This window comes from Bufo bufo, chromosome 3 (assembly GCF_905171765.1).
Source record: "Bufo bufo chromosome 3, aBufBuf1.1, whole genome shotgun sequence".
In the NCBI taxonomy this organism is placed as follows: domain Eukaryota; kingdom Metazoa; phylum Chordata; class Amphibia; order Anura; family Bufonidae; genus Bufo; species Bufo bufo.
Genome location: NC_053391.1, coordinates 647,942,630 through 647,965,466, shown reverse-complemented (window position 1 = coordinate 647,965,466; position 22,837 = coordinate 647,942,630). Strand labels below are relative to the sequence as shown.

Here is a 22,837-nt window from a genome sequence, read left to right as displayed (position 1 = left end):
CCAAGCCACCAATTGTGGGGATTCGCTCTGGTGGGCAGGGTAAGCGGACGCAGTACAGAGGCAAAAAAAACTGTTCGTGAAACAAAATTTCAGTGTTTATTCACACACAAGGCAAAAACAAAGCAACATTTTTTTTATGCCTCCTGCACACGAACGTGTGCTTCCCGTTGCCGTATTGCGGACCGTATTTGCGGATCCGCAATACACGGGTGTCGTTCCATGGGCATTCTGCATCACGGAGGGCGGACCCATTCACTTCAATGGGTCCGCAAATTCGGAGATGCGTAATGGTGTGGGACGGAAGCACGGAACGGAACACTACAAGAGAACTACGGAGTGCTTCCATGGGGTTTCGTCCCGTACTTCTGTTCCGCAAAAAGATAGAACATATCCTATCTTTTTGCAGAACGGCCACATCGCGGACCCATTAAAGTGAAAGGGTCTGCGATCCGCTGCCCCACGGACTGTTTGAGCATTGCGGCCTGCACGACTACGGGGTGCACACGTTCGTGTGCAGAAGACCTTAGTGTTGGTTCACACAAAGGAAAGTCCAAAGAACAAAACAATCACCTTGTTAGGAGGTTTTCCCAGCGGTCCACAACAGGCTTTAGGGGGCCGGTTTCCCCGCATGCGGCCCTCAGATCCCAAAACAGAGACTTCTCTGTCTGCTGAGCCCAGCTGTCTTTTAAGGACAGCTAGGTGCTGTCAAAACCTGGACAGGCCCTTAAAATCCAGTCCGGTGTTTGACCCAACCTGGCTGCAAATCAGCCCAGCAGCACACGCGGGGAGGAAAATACCGGTCCTCCGCAACCGTACCCCTCAATGTGTATATAGTCTATGGCAAATAGTGACTACGAGTGATCTAGTGCTGAACATGTCACATGATAGCGGGCGACCAAATCATCTTTAGGGTGTATTCACACAACCGTAGTTCTGGGTCCGCATCTATTCTGCAATTTTGTGGAATGGGTGTGGATCCATTCATTTCAATGGGGGTCACAAAATCTGAGGACCGCACCCCATGTTTTGTCCGCATCCGTAGCTCCGTGACCCCACAAAAAAGATAGAACATGTCCTGTTCTTCTCCGCAACCGCAGACAAGAATAGGCATTTATATCATAGGGAACGCACACTGCCGGTATCTGTGTTTTGTGGATCCGCAATTTGCGAACCGCAAGACACTTTTACATTCGTGTGAATGTAGCCTTGGGGTCCGTTACATACTACAGACAGAAAGATATACTAGATATAGCTAGATAAATAATAGATAGAAGATACATACACAGAGATCCTATACATAGATCCTATACATAGACAGAGATCCTATACAGAGATAGACAGATCCTATACAGAGACCCTATACATAGACAGAGACCCTATACATAGACAGAGATCCTATACATAGACAGAGATCCTATACATAGATAGACAGAGATCCTATACAGAGATAGACAGAGATCCTATACATAGACAGAGATCCTATACATAGATAGACAGAGATCCTATACATAGATAGACAGAGATCCTATACAGAGATAGACGGGGATCCTATACATAGACAGAGATCCTATACAGAGATAGACGGGGATCCTATACATAGACAGAGATCCTATACAGAGGATGATGTTTGCTTCAGCAGCATTTCCCTGCGGCAGGCCGCGGTATCCGAGGGGCGCTGTGGCCAGTCCCGCACGGTGTTCTCAGGGTTGAGCCCCAGTCACACACGACTTCTCTCTAATCCTCCTGTGTCAGGTGCCTGGTTACGCGCTGTCAGTCACAGTCCCGGAGCTCCACCACGCCCTGGTTGCTGATTGGTCGCCATCTCACCTCGGCGCTCCCTCCCGCCTCTGGATTGGCTCCGCCAACTGTCAATCAGAAGGAGCGCCCGGGCCGCAGGTGGCTGTGTGGAAAGTCGCCCGGGCTGCAGCCGCATGGACTGTACGGGGCAGCGCGGCACTGGCATGGTGCCGCTACCACAACCTGACTAGAGGCAATGGCTGGCAAAGGGTTAAGAGACAAGATGAGTAACTTCGGCCAGAGCGAGCTGGACCTCAGCTTTCTGCAGGAAGGAGAAGCCAACCGGATCCTGGAGGTGCTGGAGAGGGACGAGCGGCTGAGGAGGACGGAGCAGGAGCGCCTCAGGTAGGAGGTCAGGCAGGCGGCAGTCTGCGCTGTGCACCCACAGGAGATGCTGCTTCTCCTCCTCACTAGAGGGAATGTGGTGCGCACTACTGCCCCCTCTGTCCGGGGACAGGTATTACAAAATGTACAGGACCCCTAATAAGCTATATGAGTGCTTAGCCTCATACTGATGGTGAGTGCTGCCGCTATCCTTCACGGGTCACGTGCTAATTATGGCGCCTGATGACCACACGGGCACGACCGCCCCAATTTTTAATTCCATCCTCAGAGGCACGTGACATGTTCACTTTAAATATGTACACGTGACCGGATTACAGCAATTTTTGGGGTAACTTGAGCAAAAAAGAGATTTTACAGAAATATGGTAAATCCGCTTTCACATCAGTACACATAAGCCTTAATGGAAAGATCCGCGCCTTTTCTGGGTCTTGGTTTCTCTCCTTGTTTTGGCACCTCTTCCAGGTCTTGGCTCATCTCCTGGTTTTGGCTCATCTCCTGGTTGGCACTTCTTCCGGATCTTGGCACCTCTTCTAGGTCTTGGCTCCTCTCCTGGTTTTGGCGCCTCTTCTGGGTCTTGGTTCCTCTCCTGCATTTGGTGCCTCTTCTGGGTTTTGGCTCTTCTTTTAGTTTTGGCACTTCTTCCGGGTCTTGTCTCCTCTCCTGGTTTTGGCGCCTTTTCCTGGTCTTTGTTTCTCTCCTGGTTTTGGCGCCTCTTCCGCGTCCTTGTTCCTCTCCTGGCCTTGGCACCTCTTCCTGTTCTTGGCTCCTCTCCTGCTTTTGGCGCCTCTTCTGGGTCTTGGTTCTTGTTTTGGTGCCTCTCTCGGGTCTTGGCTCCTCTCCTGGTTTTGGCGCCTCTTCTGGGTCTTGGTTCTTCTCCTGGTTTTGGCGCCTCTTCTGGGTCTTGGTTCTTCTCCTGGTTTTGGCGCCTCTTCTGGGTCTTGGTTCTTCTCCTGGTTTTGGCGCCTCTTCTGGGTCTTGGTTCTTCTCCTGGTTTTGGCGCCTCTTCTGGGTCTTGGTTCTTCTCCTGGTTTTGGCGCCTCTTCTGGGTCTTGGTTCTTCTCCTGGTTTTGGCGCCTCTTCTGGGTCTTGGCTCTTCTTTTGGTTTTGGCGCCTCTTCTGGGTCTTGGCTCTTCTTTTGGTTTTGGCGCCTCTTCTGGGTCTTGGCTCTTCTTTTGGTTTTGGCGCCTCTTCTGGGTCTTGGCTCTTCTTTTGGTTTTGGCGCCTCTTCTGGGTCTAGGCTCCTCTCCTGGTTTTGGCGCCTCTTCTGGGTCTAGGCTCCTCTCCTGCTTTTGGCGCCTCTTCTGGGTCTAGGCTCCTCTCCTGCTTTTGGCGCCTCTTCTGGGTCTAGGCTCCTCTCCTGCTTTTGGCGCCTCTTCTGGGTCTAGGCTCCTCTCCTGCTTTTGGCGCCTCTTATGGGTCTTGGCTCCTCTCCTGCTTTTGGCGCCTCTTCTGGGTCTAGGCTCCTCTCCTGCTTTTGGCGCCTCTTCTGGGTCTAGGCTCCTCTCCTGCTTTTGGCGCCTCTTATGGGTCTAGGCTCCTCTCCTGCTTTTGGCGCCTCTTATGGGTCTTGGCTCCTCTCCTGCTTTTGGCGCCTCTTCTGGGTCTTGGCTCCTCTCCTGCTTTTGGCGCCTCTTCTGGGTCTTGGCTCCTCTCCTGCTTTTGGCGCTTCTTCTGGGTCTTGGCTCCTCTCCTGCTTTTGGCGCTTCTTCTGGGTCTTGGCTCCTCTCCTGCTTTTGGCGCTTCTTCTGGGTCTTGGCTCCTCTCCTGCTTTTGGCGCTTCTTCTGGGTCTTGGCTCCTCTCCTGCTTTTGGCGCCTCTTCTGGGTCTTGGCTCCTCTCCTGCTTTTGGCGCCTCTTCTGGGTCTTGGCTCCTCTCCATGCAGATTTTGTGTGTGTGAAATCTGCATCCCTGGACGTGGGTGAAAGGGGTTTCCGCAACCCCACTGACACATGTATGAAAGATTTCTACACAGGTTTCCACCATTGAGGCTGAAAAAAATCCACTGTGGAAATTCCGTAAATTGCCTGTAGTGAGGATTAGCCCCATAGAAGGACAGAGGGGCCGGTCCTGTTGCCCATCTGCGGAATACTGCAGATCCCTGGCACATTCACGGCAGAAATCCATGGGTCGAGAAAACATTTTTGCTGCAGAAAATGTTCGACTTTAATCTGTTGTGTCAACATAGTCTAGTGGTTATGTCACAGGAACGTGTTTGGTCTGGTAAACGCCCTCTGTTCCCAGACCAAACACTGCTCCTCTGACTGTACCTCACAGCTTCATCGTAATCACTTATGGTGCTGTGAGTTCCTGTCTGACTGCGGGTCTACTGTGCTGTGACTACAGTTACGCAGACTTTATAGCCAGGATACTGCCGTCTGCCCGCCAGACCCCACTGATTGTAATGGGCTGTAGTGTGACGATCTGTCTCCGCCATGTTCTTTGTTTTCTGCTCCGATAACTGAGAAGATTGATGAAAACAACATGGCTTGTGTGAACTGTGCCTTAAGTGTATAGTAGCCGCTTAAAGGGACACTCTGGTTGTTACAAGTTATCCCGTATCTGTAGATCGGTGAGGGTCCTACCGCTGGGACCTCCACCAATCAGGAGCTGCAGCCCCTCCTAAAAAAGATGGAGCGGCTGGTCGCACATGCGTGCGGCCGTTCCATTCATCCCTATGGGAATTCCGGAGATAGCGGAGCGCTGTAGTCGGCTGTCTCCAGAACGCCCACAGAAATTTAATGGAGCTGCCGGTGGATAGGGGATAACTTGTAACAACCAGAATACCCCTTTAAGCCCAACTTGCCAAATGCTTCCTTAGGCCTCGTTCACATTTCCGTGTCAGTGTCACGTCTGTGAAAAAAGCGTACGTGTTTCGTGTGAAGGATCCGTGGCTGGTCTGTGTGTCCAGTTTTAGCATCCGTGTGTCATCCTTAATTCACTGACGTTGTTCAGCGGAAAATTAATTTCCAAAGAATCTCCTATCAGTCTTCAGTGAAAAACGGACACAACACGGATGTGCGTCAGTGATTTTCCCAGACCCATAGACTTCTATGGGCGTGATTGGTCCGCATCACGAATTATAGTAGTGCATGTCCTCGTGATTTTTTTATTTTTTTTACTGACCTACGGACAAAAGGTGAATAGGCAGCGAATGTGAACAAGGCCTTACCCTACACGTACCACTGGTTCATCCCTCCAAAATAGTTGAGATCAGATGATTCTTTTGTGGATCGGATGTGGACCGATTCATTTCAATGGGGCCGCAAAAGAAAAAAGCTGAGAGAAGGCCGTGGCGCAACTGCCAGCATCGGTTTCTTCTCAAACAGCTGATTGGCGGGGGTCCTGGGTGTCGGACCCCCACTGGTAAGATACTGATGACCTATACAGAGAATAGGTCATCAGTAAAAAAAAAGTCTCACAAAACTGCTTTAGGCTACTTTCACACTAGCGGCGGGGGAACAGCCTGCCGGATCGGTGCTAACGCTAGTGCACAGTGCCGCCGGAGATCCGCTTTAGCCCCATTCACTATAATGGGGGCGGGCCAGGGGTCTGGCAGCAGCACGGCAAACAAGCCAAGAGGTGGCCAGAATGAAATTACGGGCCGCCCCGATTATAGAGATGGGCACGGTGGACTAGCGGTTACAATAATGCAACCGCATGCATCCGTCATGAATGGATCCAGTTGTATTATGTCTTCTATAGCCATGACGGATCCATTTGTATTATCTGTAACATAGCCAAAGTCAATGGGGGATGGATACGTTTTCTATTGTGTCTGAGAAAACGGATCCGTCCCCATTGACTTGCATTGTGTGTCAGGACGGATCCGTCTTGCTCCGCACCACCTGGCGGACAGAAAAACGCTGCAAGCAGAGCGGAATGGAGACTGATCAGAGGCGAACTGATGCATTCTGAGCGGATCCTTTTTCATTCAGAAGGCATTAGGGCCAAACTGATCCCGGAAAGCCAAAGCGTCGGTGTGAAAGTAGCCAAACGGGTTTAATAAAGTTTATTAACAAACATTTTTTTTTGCCATAAAAAGTTGTTTTATTTTATAATGTGGTAAAAACACTCGCAGACATAGGGCTCATTCAGCCAATGGGTCCGCATCCGTTCCGCGGCCCTGCAAAAAAGAGAGAGCATGTCCTATCCTATATAATATCATCATAGCGCCGGCCATGTGTGGTCCGCAAAATGCTAAACGCACACTGGCCAGTATCCGTGTTTTGCGGATCCACAATTTTTGGAAAAGTTTGCGAACCCTTTAGAATTTTTCTACTTTTAGTGCGAAAATCTGATGTAGTTTTAGGTTATGCAGAACTATAGAAAATTCTGAATGGTTCACAAACCTCCGAGCCCCAGTGTATGTGGCGTCGCCAGGTCCGTTGCAACCTGTACAATTAAGATAGTGTGTTACTTAAACTCCCCCATGAACCACGGTAAAAAAAAACGCAAAAAATACCAACGGAATCTTTTTTTCCGATTTTCAAGCCGTCCTACAGCCAGAAAAAGAAAAAAAAACAGCCATCCAGCGTCCTAAAGGGGTTATCAGAGGATAGGCCAAGTTTTAAAGATTCGGATAACCCCTTTAAGGCTTTTTGGCAACAAAATATTCCTCAGACATGCATAAAAGGGCATATCTCCTCTGCCGGAAAAGGAAAACGTAGTGCGAGCTCTGAGTGCAGGTCAGGTAGATGGCGGCACTGTGCTCTATGACACGGTAGTATCCAGGCCAAGTGTGGAAGGAGTGAATTATCCGGTTCCTACTCGGAGGAGCTCGCACTGTCACAGCCGGGAATCACGCGGGTTTATTTGGCTTCCACCTGAATTGTTGCTATAGGACGGGAGCGTGCAAGGTGTTAATAAAAGGGTCTCGTAATGCGGCGGTTAATAGGATGACACTTGTAGTGGGGTTATTAACCTTATGGGCGCTGATGATGTCATATATACAGACGGGTTATTATAGGCTTACGGTGCAATCATATAACTGCCTGAAAACATGAAAATGCACATACTGCGCCCAGCCCCATCACTCCCATAATCCGCACACCACCGTAGCAGTTTTTGCGGTCCGCAAAACACGGATACCGGCCCTGTGTGTTCCGCATTTTGTGGAACGGAACGTCCTGCCCGTAATAGAACAGTCCTATCCTTGTCTGTAATACGGACAAGAGTAAGGCTACTTTCACACTCGCGTTTGGTGCGGATCCGTCATGGATCTGCACAGACAGATCAGTTCAGATAATTCAACCGCATGCATCCGTTCAGAACGGATCCGTTTGTATTATCTTTAACATAGCCAAAACGGATCCGTCTTGAACACCATTGACTTACATTGTGTGTCAGGACGGATCCGTTTGGCTCAGTTTCGACAGGCGCCGGACACCAAAACGCTGCAGGCAGCCTCCAAAGCGGAATGGAGACGGAATGGAGGCAAACTGACGCATTCTGAGCGGATCCTTTTCCATTCAGAATGCATTAGGGCATAACTGATCCGTTTAGGATCGCTTGTGAGAGCCCAGAACGGATCTCACAAACGGAAAGCCAAAACGCCACTGTGAAAGTAGCCTAAGACGTGTTTTTTTGTGGGGCCGCAGAACGGACGTACGGATGCGGACAGCATACGGCTACATTGAAGTGATTGGGTCCGTATCAATTTGGACCATGTGTGCATGAGCCGTAAGGAGATTATTGCACCAAGGAGCACATAGTACAGAACAGCAGAGGATTCTGTGTGCCGCCATATGGTGCACCATAGGACGCTGCGTGTCGGAGATAGCATTGCTTCTAGGGGTCAATGGCCTTTAATATTGAGTCTACTGATTAATGCATCAAAGTTTTTTTATTTATTTTTTAATATATGGAGATGTGCTGTAACTGGAGGTACAGTAGTGCCGCACAGACGTCTGGGATTGCGGTTATTGCTCCATATAACTTCAAGATGCTATATGGACCATGTACATGTGCGGCTATTAGTCTCCGCAAAACTGAATTGGACCTGGATGACCCATTATGGTCTCGGGTGGTCCTCATGGGGCTTATTACTTCATATAGTAGTATAATATTTAATACTAAAAAACGGATCGGCTTCCAAAAAACTCTAAACTCAGCTGGGATTTGAAATCGTCATCAGTGATCTTATAATGAATTCATTATCACATCTCCTCCTCATATGTGCAGTCATTGCCGCATCAGATCTCGAAAAGGATAAATGGAGGCAAAATTGTCTCATCCGAGAGACGCAGGAAGAAATATGTCTCCTGATTACTGAGACTCTAATGCCTGAAAGTAAGGGGCAGCCCCTTCAGCCGCGATCCCATCGGTATGAAATGGGCCAACCCCTTTACGCCCCATTCACACGACCGTATTTTTGGTCCGCATCCAATATGCATTTTTGGCAGACTGGATGCGGATCCATACAAAAATGGCGCTGCAAAAAAATGTGGGCGGCACACCGTTTGCTGTCCGCATCTGCACGTCCATTCCGCAGTCCCGCAAAAAAGATAGAACTTGTCTTATTCTTGTCTGTTGTACGGAAAATACGTAGACGTTGCCTGTATTTTTTGCGGATCCATGTTTTGCAGACCCTTAGGCTGCATTCACACAACGGTATCCTTTTTTGCGGAATGCAAATTGCAGATCTGGAAAGCATGGATACCGGCTGTATGCATTCCACATTTTACGGATTGGAACGTCCTGCCCTGTGACAGAAATGACTATTGTTGTCTTTTTTGTTGTCTTTTTTGTTGTCTTTTTTGCGGTGCCGTGGAACGGATGTGCGGATGCAAACGGCACACGGTGTACTGTCCACATCCTTTGCAGCCTCATTGACGTGAATGGGTCCACATCCGATCCGCAAAATTGCAGAAAAGATGCGGAAAGAAAAATACGGTCATGTGAATGGGGGCCTTAACCTGCTGACAGATTGGGGCAGAAGAGAGGGAGCAGCACACCGGCAGGAGCAGGTTACACAAGGTTTCCGTTTGTAACATTGGAGACGCACAGCTCTGCATAGGAGCTGTGTACGAAAAAACTATATGTAAAATTAGTACCGTACATTTTTTTTAAAGCATTGGAGTAGTTATAATCCATTGCTTGCAGTGGTGGACAGCGAGGGCGGTTTTCTCCCTGGAGCGGCCGTCTTGTATTAGGTCGGTGCCGGGTGAAACTCTAAAAATTTTAATATCGTGCAAAAGTTAATTTATTTCAGTAATCCAACTTAAAAGGTGAAACTAATATATGAGATAGACTCATTACATGCAAAGCGAGATGTTTCAAGCCTTTATTTGTTATAATTTGGATGATTATGGCTTACAGCTTATAAAAACCCCAAAGTCACAATCTCAGAAAATTTGAATATTGTGAAAATATATATGTCACCCTCTAGTCAGCTAATTAATCCATACCCCCTGAGCAAAGGGTTCCTGAGCCTTTACATTGTCTCTGGTTCAGTAGGAATCACAATCATGGGAAAGACTGCTGACCTGACAGTTGTGCAGGAAACTATCATTGACGAAAGCCTCCCAAGGTAATTGCAAAAGAAGTTGGATGTTCCCAAAGTGCTGTATCGGAGCACATTAATAGAAAGTTATGTGGAAGGGACAAGTGTGGAAGACAAAGGTGCACAAGCAGCAGGAATGACCGCAGCCTGGGGAGGATTGTCAGGAAAAGGGCATTCAAAAGTGTTGGGGACAAGGAGGGGACCGAGGCTGGAGTTAGTGCATCAATGTTGTATTCCTCTTGTCAAGCCTCTCCTGAACAGCAAACAACGTCAGAAGTAAGGATCGACCGATTATCGGATTTACCAATGTTATCGGCCAATATTCACGATTATCAAAGTTATCGGCATCTAACCTTGCCAATATGCCGATAATGCGTCCAGTGCTGCTCGCTTATGAGAAAACATGGCGCTTGGCGTGCGCTGCCATGTTCAGTGGCCAGAGTCCGTGGGGAAGGAGGGATGGAGGGAGGGAATACCTCCCTCCTATGACGCGGCCGCTGCAGAGCCTAATAAAATGAGCGGGCTCTGAAGCTGCCTGCACCACTGCCACCAATGAATGTCCGGCTAGTATTAAAGCAGGAGAAGGGACAGGGGAGGGTTTACTGCTGCGCCGTCTCAGCTAGTGTGCTCGGCGAATGGCGGCAGCAGCCTCCTTCTCCTCCTGAGTGTCCTCCCCAGAGTCAAGCAGCCAGCATAGCAGGTGTCTGGCTACTGTGCCACCAATGATAATTTTAATACAAATCCAGAAGGCGGGTGCCAGCTGTACCCGCCACCCGTATCTGTATTAAAGGTTAATTATCATTGGTGGCGCAGTGCGCCCCCCCCCTTCCCCAGTATTAAAGTCATTGGTGGCGCCCCCCAACCTAAGTAATTTCATTGGTGGTGCAGTGGCAGCTTCTGATCGGAGCCCCAGCAGTGTAATCGCGGGGCTCCGATCGGTTACCATGGCAGCCAGGACACTACTGAAGCCCTGGCTGCCATGGTAACATCCCTGATGCTGTGTGCACTAGGCACAGGGCAGCAGGGAGAGTGTGAGGTCCTAGTCACCCTGATAGAGCTTTATTGGTGTGAATAGGGAATATCGGTATCGGCTCTAAAAAATCGATATCGGTCGATCCCTAGACTCAGAAGCGTCTTTCCTGTTGCTCAGTGGTCCAAAGTCCTCTTTTCTGATGAGAGTAACTTTTGCATCTCATTTGGAAACCAAGGACCCAGAGTCTGGAGGAAGAATGGAGAAGCGCACAATGCAAGATGCTTGAAGTCCAGTGTGAAGTTTCCACAGTCTGTGTTGATTTGCGGAGCCATGTCATCTGCTGGTGTTGGTCCACTGTGCTTCATTACGTCCAGAGTCAACGCAGCCGTCTACCAGGAGATTTTGGAGCACTTCATGTTTCCTTCCGCAGACGAGCTTTATGGATATGGTGACTTCATTTTCCAGCAGGACTTGGACCCTGCCCGCACTGCCAAGACTACCAATACCTGGTTCAATGACCATGAGATTACTGCGCTTGATTGGCCAGCAAGCTCGCCTGACCTGAACCCCACAGAGAATCTACGGGGCATTGCCAAGAGAAAGATGAGACATGAGACCGCACAATGCAGAAGAGCTGAAGCGTCCTGGTCTTCCATAACACCTCAGCAGTGCCACAGGCTGATGGCACCCATGCCACGCCGCACTGAGGGGCCCAAACCAAGAGTACATATGCATGATTCTACTTTTCAGAGGTCCTACATTTTTCTATTTAACATCCTTTTTTATTGATTTCATGTAATATTCTAATTTTCTGAGATTGTGAATTTGGGGTTTCATAAGCTGTAAGCCATCATCATCCAAATTATAACAAATAAAGGCTTGAATCATCTCGCTTTGCCTGTAATGAGTCTATCTCTCATATGTTAGTTTCACCTTTTAATTTGCATTACTGAAATAAATGAACTTTTGCACGATATTCTAATTTCGAGTTTCACCTGTATATTATTACATTGTAGTTCATGTCATTTTACAGGGTTAATCTCAAGTTAATTATTAGGTGCATTCATTGCAGGTCAATTAGGAGAACGTGTTTCAACTGGAGGCTCATAAAACCGCCATGCACTGTGTGCGCAGAATGCAGGGGTTCACATTTCTGTCATTTTCCAGGTCCTTAACGGGAGACATTAATGGAAGCAATTACACAGGAAAGAGGATTACCAAGCAGGACTGTGACTCCTCTAATACAGAAGGAGAGGCCGTAAAGGGCGTTTTAATATTGAGAGAGCTCACGTGCCAGCGTTCCCCATCCTAGTGGCTGCTGTCAACCAGTCTCTTATAATCTTCCCGGCCTCACTCGCCATATAGCGTCCGTCCATAGTCCCGCACTGATAGGGCAAGATTTATCAAAACTGGTCCTTGTACACAATTTGGAAGTTTCAGTTTTGTTGCAAGGCACCAACAGGACAGATTATGCCTTAAACCGGGCGTGCTCAACCTGCGGCCCTCCAGCTGTTGTAAAACCACAACTCCCAGCATGCCTGGATAGCCTACAGCTATTAGGGCATGCTAGGAGTTGTAGTTTTGCAACAGCTGGAGGGCCGCAGGTTGAGCATCCTTGCCTTAAACAGTTCCCTTTGACATCCACAGGCGGTCCGTGCACCGTATGTATGTTTCAGGTAGTCCGGAGCGAATTGTGAATTTACCAGTACAGCAGAGTTGCCACCATCCCCTATTTTTCTTCAGGGACAATTCCATGAACCAGGCTTATACGAACCTCACCCAAAGGAGGTACTTTGAGGGTGCTCGGGGGCAGTTGGGAACTTGGGGACATTCCTAGGTGGAGCTTAAAGAGGACCTTTCACCAGAATAAAACATCTAAACTAACTATACAGACATGGAGAGCGGCGCCCAGGGATCTCCCTGCACTTAGGCCTCTTTCACACGGGCATTGCGGGAAAATGTGCGGGTGCGTTGCGGGAACACCCGCGATTTTTCCACGCAATTGCAAAACATTGTAATGCGTTTTGCACTCGCGTGAGAAAAATCGCGCATGTTTGGTACCCAAACCCAAACTTCTTCACAGAAGTTCGGGCTTGGGATCGGTGTTCTGTAGATTGTATTATTTTCCCTTATAACATGGTTATAAGGGGAAATAATAGCATTCTGAATACAGAATGCATAGTAAAATAGCGCTGGAGGGGTTAAAAATAAAATAAAAAATTATTTAACTCACCTTAATCCACTTGACCGCGGAGCTCGGCTTCTCCTTCTGTCTCCTTTCTTCAGGACCTGGGTAAAGGACCTGTGGTGACGTCACTCCGGTCATCACATGATCCATCACATGATTCATCACCATGGTAAAAGATCATGTGATGACCGGAGTGACGTCACCACAGGTCCTTTACCCAGGTCCTGAAGAAAGGAGACAGAAGGAGAAGCCGGGCTCCGCGGTCAAGTGGATTAAGGTGAGTTAAATTATTATTATTTTCTTTTAACCCCTCCAGCGATGTTTTACTATGCATTCTGTATTTAGAATGCTATTATTTTCCCTTATAACCATGTTATAAGAGGAAATAATAATGATTGGGTCTCCATCCCGATCGTCTCCTAGCAACCGTGCGTGAAAATCGCACCGCATCCGCACTTGCTTGCGGATGCTTGCGATTTTCACGCAACCCCATTCACTTCTATGGGGCCTGCGTTGAGTGAAAAACACAGAATATAGAGCATGCTGCGATTTTCGTGCAACGCACAAGTGATGCATGAAAATCACCGCTCGTGTGCACAGCCCCATAGAAATGAATGGGTCGGTATTCAGTGCGGGTGCAATGCGTTCAACTCACGCATCGCATCCGCGCGGAATACTCGCCCGTGTGAAAGGGGCCTTACTGTTATCCCCGGGCGCCGCTCCGTTCTCCGGTTATAGCCTCCGGTATCTTCATAGTTAGGCTCCACCCAGGGGAACCTGACAGCGTCTCTTTCTCCTATGCTGTAGCGCTGGCCAATCGCAGCGCTCCGCTCATAGCCTGAGAGGTTTTTTTTCTTCTGGCGCATGGATTTCCTGTAGGTGTTCCAGAATTATTACCTCTCAATAACTCTGGCGCATGATACGCTCACATGATTGGCTATTAAAGAGGTTGACCCAACTCCCCATTTCCACGGTGAGATGGGACGCCCTAGGTCGCCGAGCGCACTGGCGCACCGCTGTTTCCGTAACTCCCATTGTAGTGAAAGCTGCAAGTACCAACCCCGTCTAATGCACAATGAACAGGGGGGGGGGGGTGTATTTTCCCGCACCGACAGGAGATACCCCAAAATGGCTAACTGGCAGGGTGTCGGACCTGTCCTGAGGATAGGCCATAACCGTCAAGATCCTGGACAACCCATTTAAAGATCTAGTGAAGACGCTGAATTATTTCCGCACAATATCAGAATTCAGACTTTGCAGTCGAATTTTTGTACGTGACTGAAAGCCTTTCCCATTGATTATACATGTCAGAGGACAGTAGCATTTTTCGTACAGTCCAGTCACACGTGGCGGTTATTCTGCTGCTTTATCGTAGAGTTGCTGCTTGAATTTCACATCAGCAGGATCCGTATAAAACTGGGCAGATTTTATTCTGGACGTCAGATTTTATTATAATTCACGTTGCAGGCCTTTCTTTTTTTTTTTTTTTTTTGTAGCGTGTGGATGAGATTTGTTAAAATGCCATGCACTTTGCTGCCACCTCATTTTGCTGTGGAGAATCTGCAGAATATACGGCCGTACCCTTAGACCCACAGGACACCACATGGCATAAGAATATTTTGAAGCAAAGGTTGGTACGTAATTCCTCTGAGCATTATCCGGGAAACCTGCTTCATGTGATGGCTGTATTTCCCAGGCTGAACTCACAGCCTCCTAGTGATCTACAATGCTGTGTGTTCCTGCCTGACCTCAGGTCTACTGAACTGTGGTCACAGCATTATGTGAGCAGTCAGGCAGGAACTCACTGCATTGTAGATCACTAGGAGGCTGTGAGTTTGTTACCTCTCCTGACATGTCTGGTTTAGTAACTACTTGCATCCCCCATGTGATAACAATTCTGGAGCATCTGTTCTTATGGCTCTGTGTTGTGCCAGTCCTTTATTATTCCTGCTAGAAGTTATGACTGAATGAATTGTCAGCAGCTTACAGTAAAGGTCCATCAGCAGCCCTGATTGGACAGAGTCAGACACGCCTGCTGCTGGTAACACCCAGCAGGACCTTTACTGTAGGCTGCTAGCAAGTTATTTGTAAATTTCTAGCAGGAATAATAAAGGAATGGCACAACATAGAGCGATAAGAATAGATGCTCCAAAATTGTTATCACATGGGGAATGCAAGAATCTATTAAAACAAGTATGTAAGGAGGGGGGACTGGTCCTCTGAGCAATGCTCAGTCCAGGAAATGCAGCGGTCACAGAGTGTGTTTCCCAGACAGAGTATTTATTTGGCCATTTAAAAAAAAAAAAAAAAAAAAAAATTCTGCTTCTGTTCCCCATCGTGTGACTTCACAATCACTTGAAGTGATGACTTTTTTTGATGCAACATCTCTGAAACCTGCAGGCCACATGACGACCATGGGGGGGACAGAAGAAGAGCTCAGAAGCTAAGTATATCAGACAGTTCTTTTTTATTTTATTTTTTATTTGTAGGTTGTAAGGTTTTTTTCCTGAAAACTTTCAAATCTCAAAGATTCCCTTTTTAGTTCTGGCTTCACAATTGTGAACACACATAGACAGGCATCATGTTCTGTTCCCTTTTTGTAATCCGAATATTGCGGGTTGTTATGTTTTTTGTTTTTTTTTTTCATTTCATTTTTTGCCGCGTACAGTTTTGATGACACCCAAACATCAATATTTGAAATTTTTCCTTTTGCTTCTTAGATGGAGCCTTTGGCAAAATGTGTTAGGCTACTTTCACACTGGCGTTTTGGCTTTCCGTTTGAGAGATCCGCTCAGGGCTCTCGCAAGCGGTCCAAAGCGGATCAGTTTGCATCTTAATGCATTCTGAATGGACATGGATCCGCTCAGAATGCATCAGTTCAGTCTCCATTCTTCTTTGGAGACGGACACCAAAACGCAGCTTGCAGCGTTTTGGTGTCCGTCTGATGAAACTGAGCCAAACGGATCCGTCCTGGCACACAACGTAAGTGAATGTAAGACCCAATCTGGCGCAATAGAAAACGGATCCATCCCCCATTGACTTTCAATGGTGTTCAAGACGGATCCGTCCTGGCTATGTTACAGATAATACAAACGGATCCGTTCTGAATGGATGCAGACGGCTGTATTATCTGAACGGATCCGTCTGTGCAGATCCATGGCGGATCCGCACCAAACGCGTTAAAGTTATCCACAATGTAATAAAAATATAGGCAAGCGTGTCCCCCCGATTCCGTACAATACCAAAATCATGTTTGGAGGACTCGGAAATTGAGAAAACAAAAGTATTGTGGGAGATGAGTAAGGAAACAAATACAGTATATATTTTTTATATTATATATATTTATGCTGTCTGCATTCGTATGTCCGTTCCGCAAAGGATAGAACATGTCATGTACTTTGCCACAATGGGTCCACAACAGAACGCAGATACCACATTGACCGCATCCGTATTTTGTGGATCCGTGGTTTGCAGACCGCAAAATACATACAGTCGTCTGTCCACGTTTAGAGGTTTTCCCAGTTAAAGGGGTTATCTTGGTTCAGAGCTGAACCTGTCCTGGACATATCCCCATCTTCACCCCTCCGGCCCCCCTGATATGAGCATCAGATGGATCACTCAGGGCCAAGGCTTTTTACACTGCTAGGTGGAGGCTTCCGTCTAGCAGTGTTCCTGGTGACGTCACCGGCTCTAATGGGCGCGCTTTAGTGCTGCCCTAGCCATTTTACAGGTTAGGGCAGCACTAAATACCGCCCATTAGTGTCGGTGACGTCACCAGGCTCACTGCTGGGTGGATGCCTCCACCTAGCAGTCCCCATTGCCTTTGCCGTGTGCAATACAGCACAGGGCAAAGGAGAGCATCGGAGCACAAAATACCTGCCAGAACAGCCTGCCGGAGATGGCTGCCGCTAATGTGAGAGTAGCCTAACCCGGATAACCCCTTTTAACCCTTTCAGGACCAAGCCATTTTTCACCTTTCTGCCCAGGCCATTTTTAGCAAATGTGTCCGTTTATGTGGTAATAACTTTGAAAAGCTTTTACTTATCCAGGCCATTCTGAGATTGTTTTCTTGTCACATATTGTACTTCATGATAGTGGTAAAATTGAGTAAAAAAAATAAATCATTATTTTTTTTTAAAAAAAAATACCAAATTTGCCCAAAATTTGGAAAAATTTGCAAATTTCTATTTCTCTACATTTGTAATAGATAGTAATAACTCCAAAAATAGTTACTACTTTACACTCACCATATGTCTACTTTATGTTTGGATCATTTTGTGAATGCCATTTTTAATTTTTTGGGGACGTTAGAAGGCTTAGAAGTTTAGAAGCAAATCTTGAAATTTTTCAGAAAATGTCCAAAACCCACTTTTTGAGGACCAGTTCAGGTCTGAAGTCACTTTGTGAGGCTTACATAATAGAAACAACCCAAAAATGACCCCATTTTAGAACTTACACCCTTAAGGTATTCAAAACTGATTTTACAAACTATGTTAACCCTTTAGGTGTTCCACAAGAATGGAAAATGGATATGAAATTTCAATTTTAATCAATTTTTATTCCACTAACAAATCAAGGGTTAACAGCCAAACAAAACTCAATATTTATTGCCCTGATTCTGTAGTTTACAGAAACACCCCATATGTGGTCGTAAACCGCTGTACGGGCACACGGCAGGGCGCAGAAGGAAAGGAACGCCATATGGTTTTTGGAAGGCAGATTTCACTGGGATAATTTTAAGCTGCCAGGACACATTTAAAGACCCCCTGATGCACCCCTAGAGTATAAACTCCCAAAAAAACTACCCCATTTTGGAAACTACAGGATAAGGTGCCAGTTTTGTTGGTACTATTTTAGGCTACATATGATTTTTGGTTGCTCTATATTACACTTTTTGTGAGGCAAGGTAACAAAAAATAGCTGTTTTGGCACCGTTGTATTTTTTTTTTGTTATTTACAATGTTCATCTGACAGGTTAAATCATGTGGTATTTTTATAGAGCCGGTTGTTACGGATGCGGCGATACCTAATATGTATACTTTTTTTTATTTATTTATGTTTTACACAAGAACAGCATTTTTGAATAAAAAAAAACATGTTTCAGTTTCTCCATATTCTGAGAGCCCTAGTTTTTTTTTTTTATCTTTTGGGCGATTGTCTTAGGTAGGGGCTCATATTTTTGCAGGATGAGATGACGGTTTGATTGGCACTATTTTGGGTTGCATATAACTTTTTGATTGCTTGCTATTACACTTTTTGTGGTGTAAGGTGACAAAAAACCATTTTTATTTTTTTACGCTGTTCACCTGAGGGGTTAGGTCATGTGATATTTTTTATAGAGTAGGTTGTTACAGACGTGGCAATACCTAATATGTATACTTTTTTTTATTTGTGTCTCCATAGTCTGAGAGCCATAGTTTTTTTTATTTTTTGGCCGATTGCCTTAGGTCGAGGCAAATTTTTTGCGGGATGAGGTGACTGTTAGATTAGTACTGTTTTGGGGGGGCATATACCTTTTTGATTGCTTGGTGTTGCACTTTTAGTGATGTAAGGTGACACAAAAAATGTTGTTTTTTTTTTAGCACAGTTTTTTATTTTTTATTTTTACAGTGTTTACCTGAGGGGTTAGGTCATGTGATAGTTTTATAGAGCCGGTTGATACGGACGCGGCCATATCGAATATGTCTACTTTTCTACTTTTTCATTTTTTGAATTTTTTTTTTAACTTTATTTTTGTTTTTACTTGAACCTTAAAGGGTTTCTATCACTTCGTATGACATAATTAGCTGTCAGACACTAGCGATCTGCTAGTGTCTGCTCTGGCCAACCATCCTACTATAATCACTAGTGGGGCAGCGGTTTTGCTAAAAAACTAACTTTTATAAATATGCTAATGAGCCTCTAGGTGCTATGTGGGCGTCATTAGCACCTAGAGGCTCCGTCTACCTTCATACACAGCCGCCGCCCAGCGCGTCCCTCCAGCCCGCCCATGTCCTCTTCCGTGTGACGCAGCGGACAAGTTCTCGCGCATGCGCCGTGCGCGGCTGTATTCGGCGCATTTGAGATCTCAGCTCGGAGCGGTCAGACATTCAATGCGCATGCGCCGAATACAGCCGCGCATGCGCATTGAATGTCTGACCGCTCCAAGCTGAGATCTCAAATGCGCCGAATACAGCCGCGCACGGCGCATGCGCGAGAACTCGTCCGCTGCGTCACACGGAGGAGGACATGGGCGGGCTGGAGGGACGCGCTGGGCGGCGGCTGTGTATGAAGGTAGACGGAGCCTCTAGGTGCTAATGACGCCCACATAGCACCTAGAGGCTCATTAGCATATTTATAAAAGTTAGTTTTTTAGCAAAACCGCTGCCCCACTAGTGATTATAGTAGGATGGTTGGCCAGAGCAGACACTAGCAGATCGCTAGTGTCTGACAGCTAATTATGTCATACGAAGTGATAGAAACCCTTTAAATTTTTTTGGGGAAAACTTTTTTATATTTTTTTACTTTTTTTGTCCCACTCTGGGACTTCCACTTTTGGGGGTCTGTTCCCCTTTACAATGCATCACAATACTTCTGTATTGTCATGCATTGGCTGTAAGTGTATTACACACTGTAATACACTTACAGCTTCCTGCCTGTGAGATCCAGGGGGCTGGATCTCACAGACTCTCCCGGAAGGCAGCCATGATGCCAAAGGAAGGCATCGGGCTGCCTTCCCTGCCATCGGGTCCCCGTCACAGCAGCGCGGGGACCCAATGGCTGCTTCCTCCCTGCACGGACATCGCATGTGCCTCGGTCAGCGCTGACCACGGCTGTGCAGTGGTTAATGCTCTGGCATCAGTGATTTCAACTATGCCGGCGCATACAGCAGGGGTCCAGCTATCAGTGACTGCCGGACCCCTGCCGCGAATCGGGCGGGCGCAGCTCCTGCACCCGCCCGATCAGCGCGCCGTACATGTACGGCGCTGGGCGTTAAGGGGTTAGAGAGTTCCTGATATTTTTGTTATGGAGTATTGCTGGGATATGGAGGTCCAACCCCTAAGAGTTCACGGATGCCATAAATGAAGTGACCACATATATCGGGTAGGGGTGCACCGAAATGAAAATTCTGGTCCGAAACCGAAACCGAAAATTCAGGATGCCCTTGACCGAAAACCGAAACCGAAACTGCCTTTTTGCCCAAATACTTTTAAAATACTTTTTTTTTAATGATTGGCGCTGTTATGGAGAGGGGGATCTGTGGGTGGCTCTGTTATGGAGAGGGGGATCTGTGGGTGGCGCTATGGAGAGGGGGATCTGTGGGTGGCGCTGTTATGGAGAGGGGGATCTGTGGGTGGCGCTATGGAGAGGGGGATCTGTGGGTGGCGCTGTTATGGAGAGGGGGATCTGTGGGTGGCGCTGTTATGGAGAGGGGGATCTGTGGGTGGCGATGTTATGGAGAGGGGGATCTGTGGGTGGCGCTGTTATGGAGGGGGGGGATATGTGGGTGGCGCTGTTATGGAGAGGGGGATCTGTGGGTGGCGCTGTTATGGAGAGGGGGATCTGTGGGTGGCGCTGTTATGGAGGGGGGGGATATGTGCACTGTTATGGGCATAACAGTGCACAGATCCCTTTCCCCATAACAGTGCACAGATCCCTTTCCCCATAACAGTGCACAGATCCCTTTCCCCATAACAGTGCACAGATCCCCCCTCCCCATAGCAGTGCCATAGACCGATCCCCCTACCCATAACAGCCCCGGCCCTGCTGCTCACAGCATCACTCACTGCATCTTTATTTTACCTTACAATCGTCACGCTCCAGTAAGAACTCTGCAGGCAGAGCGGAGGGCGGCGTAACGTCACTTACTCACGTGACGCGCCTGCTCCGCCCACTTTATGAATGAAGGAGGCGGATCAGGCGCGTCACGTGAGTAAGTGACGTTACGCCGCCCTCCGCTCTGCCTGCAGAGTTCTTACTGGAGCGTCAAGGTGAAATAAAGATGCAGTAAACCGCCCGCCCGGCGCCCGCCCGCAGATGGTGGGTGACAAATCCCACACCCCATATTTTCGGCCGATATGTAACAATATCGGCCGAAATGGATTAGGTACATTTTCGGCCGATATTTTCGGCTGCCGAAATTTCGGTGCACCCCTAATATCGGGTCATGTTGTCGTTCTCTGCACCGTAGTTTGATGGGGAGGAAAAAACTGTAAAGGAGCCGCCGTGCATAACCTGTACTTACAAAGTGCTCTACATTTACACAACCGGGATGTAAGTCAAGTACATCAATGTAAATGTACAGTGCACGCCATCCACAGCAAGTGCCAGCTGTAACATACAGGGGATGCTCTGCAGCAGTGGCCTGGACTGGACTTCATACAGTGCAGATCCGATATGGAAAATTTGCATCAACTACGCTGCCGTGTGCATGTACCCTTTATAGACCGCCTATCATACACACATTGCAGTACAGAGATATGTATTTTAGTGTGATGTCTAAGGCTACTTTCACACTTGCGGCAGTATGATCCGGCAGGCAGTTCCGTCGTCTGAACTGCCTGCCGTATCCGCCGATCTAGATGTGACTGAAAGTATTTCTGAGACGGATGCGGATCCATCTCACAAATGCATTGCAAGAACAGATCCGTCTCTCCGCTTGTCATACGGACAGACGGATCCGTCTTGTATCTTTTTTCACATTTTTACCGGTCTGCGCAGGCCGGAAGGATGAATCTGGCATTCCGGTATTTTGAATGCCGGATCCGGCACTTATACATTCCTATGGGGAAAAATGCCGGATCCGGCATTCAGGCAAGTCTTCATTTTTTTTCGCCGGAGATAAAACCGTAGCATGCTGCGGTTTTATCTTTTGCCTGATCAGTCAAAAAGACTGAACTGAAGACATCCTGAACGGATTGCTCTCCATTCAGAGTGCATGGGGATATGCCTGATCAGTTCTTTTCCGGTATAGAGCCCCTAGGACCGAACTCTATGCCGGAAAAGAAAAACGCAAGTGTGAAAGTAGCCTAAGCTATCAAACAGTTGCGTACTCAGATCCCGTAGTGGGACTAAAAAAAATTTAGGGTTGTACCTCATATATCAGTACATTACTCTATATACTATATACCTGTACACACTGCATCTATTATACCTCGTACCTCACATATCAGTACCCTGCTGTATATACTATGTATCTGTACACACTGCATCTATTATACTGTATAATAGATGCAGTGTGTATGTAGATAGATATAGTATATAGAGCAGTGTACTGATGTGAGTACTGTTGTAGAAAATATTAATAGTTGTAATCAGCTCGCATCAAAGTTTGTGTAAGGAAAAAGGTGAAACTCTCTTCCCTCAGCCCCAGTCAGAGACAAACCCAGGTGTTACCATCTTGATTGAAAATTCTGAGCAACTCCTCCTCCTCCTCCATGCCCAGCCTGTACTTTTATTTAACCACTTCAGCCCCCAGTGCTTAAACACCCTGAAAGACCAGGCCACTTTTTACACTTCTGACCTACACTACTTTCACCGTTTATTGCTCGGTCATGCAACTTACCACCCAAATGAATTTTACCTCCTTTTCTTCTCACTAATAGAGCTTTCATTTGGTGGTATTTCATTGCTGCTGACATTTTTACTTTTTTTGTTATTAATCGAAATTTAACGATTTTTTTGCAAAAAAATGACATTTTTCACTTTCAGTTGTAAAATTTTGTAAAAAAAACGACATCCATATAGAAATTTTGCTCTAAATTTATAGTTCTACATGTCTTTGATAAAAAAAAAATGTTTGGGTAAAAGTTATAGCGTTTACAAACTATGGTACAAAAATGTGAATTTCCGCTTTTTGAAGCAGCTCTGACTTTCTGAGCACCTGTCATGTTTCCTGAGGTTCTACAATGCCCAGACAGTACAAACACCCCACAAATGACCCCATTTCTGAAAGTACACACCCTAAGGTATTCGCTGATGGGCATAGTGAGTTCATAGAACTTTTTATTTTTTGTCACAAGTTAGCGGAAAATTATGATTTTTTTTTTTTTTT

At 46.9% G+C, this 22,837-nt stretch overlaps 1 protein-coding gene across 1 annotated transcript in view; it reads left to right on the top strand.

The window, feature by feature from the left end:
- The first annotated feature begins 1,910 nt into the window (after positions 1-1,910).
- EXPH5 (exophilin 5) overlaps positions 1,911-22,837 on the top strand; it is an 83,198-nt gene continuing 62,271 nt past the window's right edge. The window contains exon 1 of the mRNA XM_040426256.1: positions 1,911-2,142. Within this exon, the coding sequence (XP_040282190.1) occupies positions 1,994-2,142 (149 nt within the window). The 5' untranslated portion in view covers positions 1,911-1,993. The remainder of the gene's footprint in view (positions 2,143-22,837) is intronic.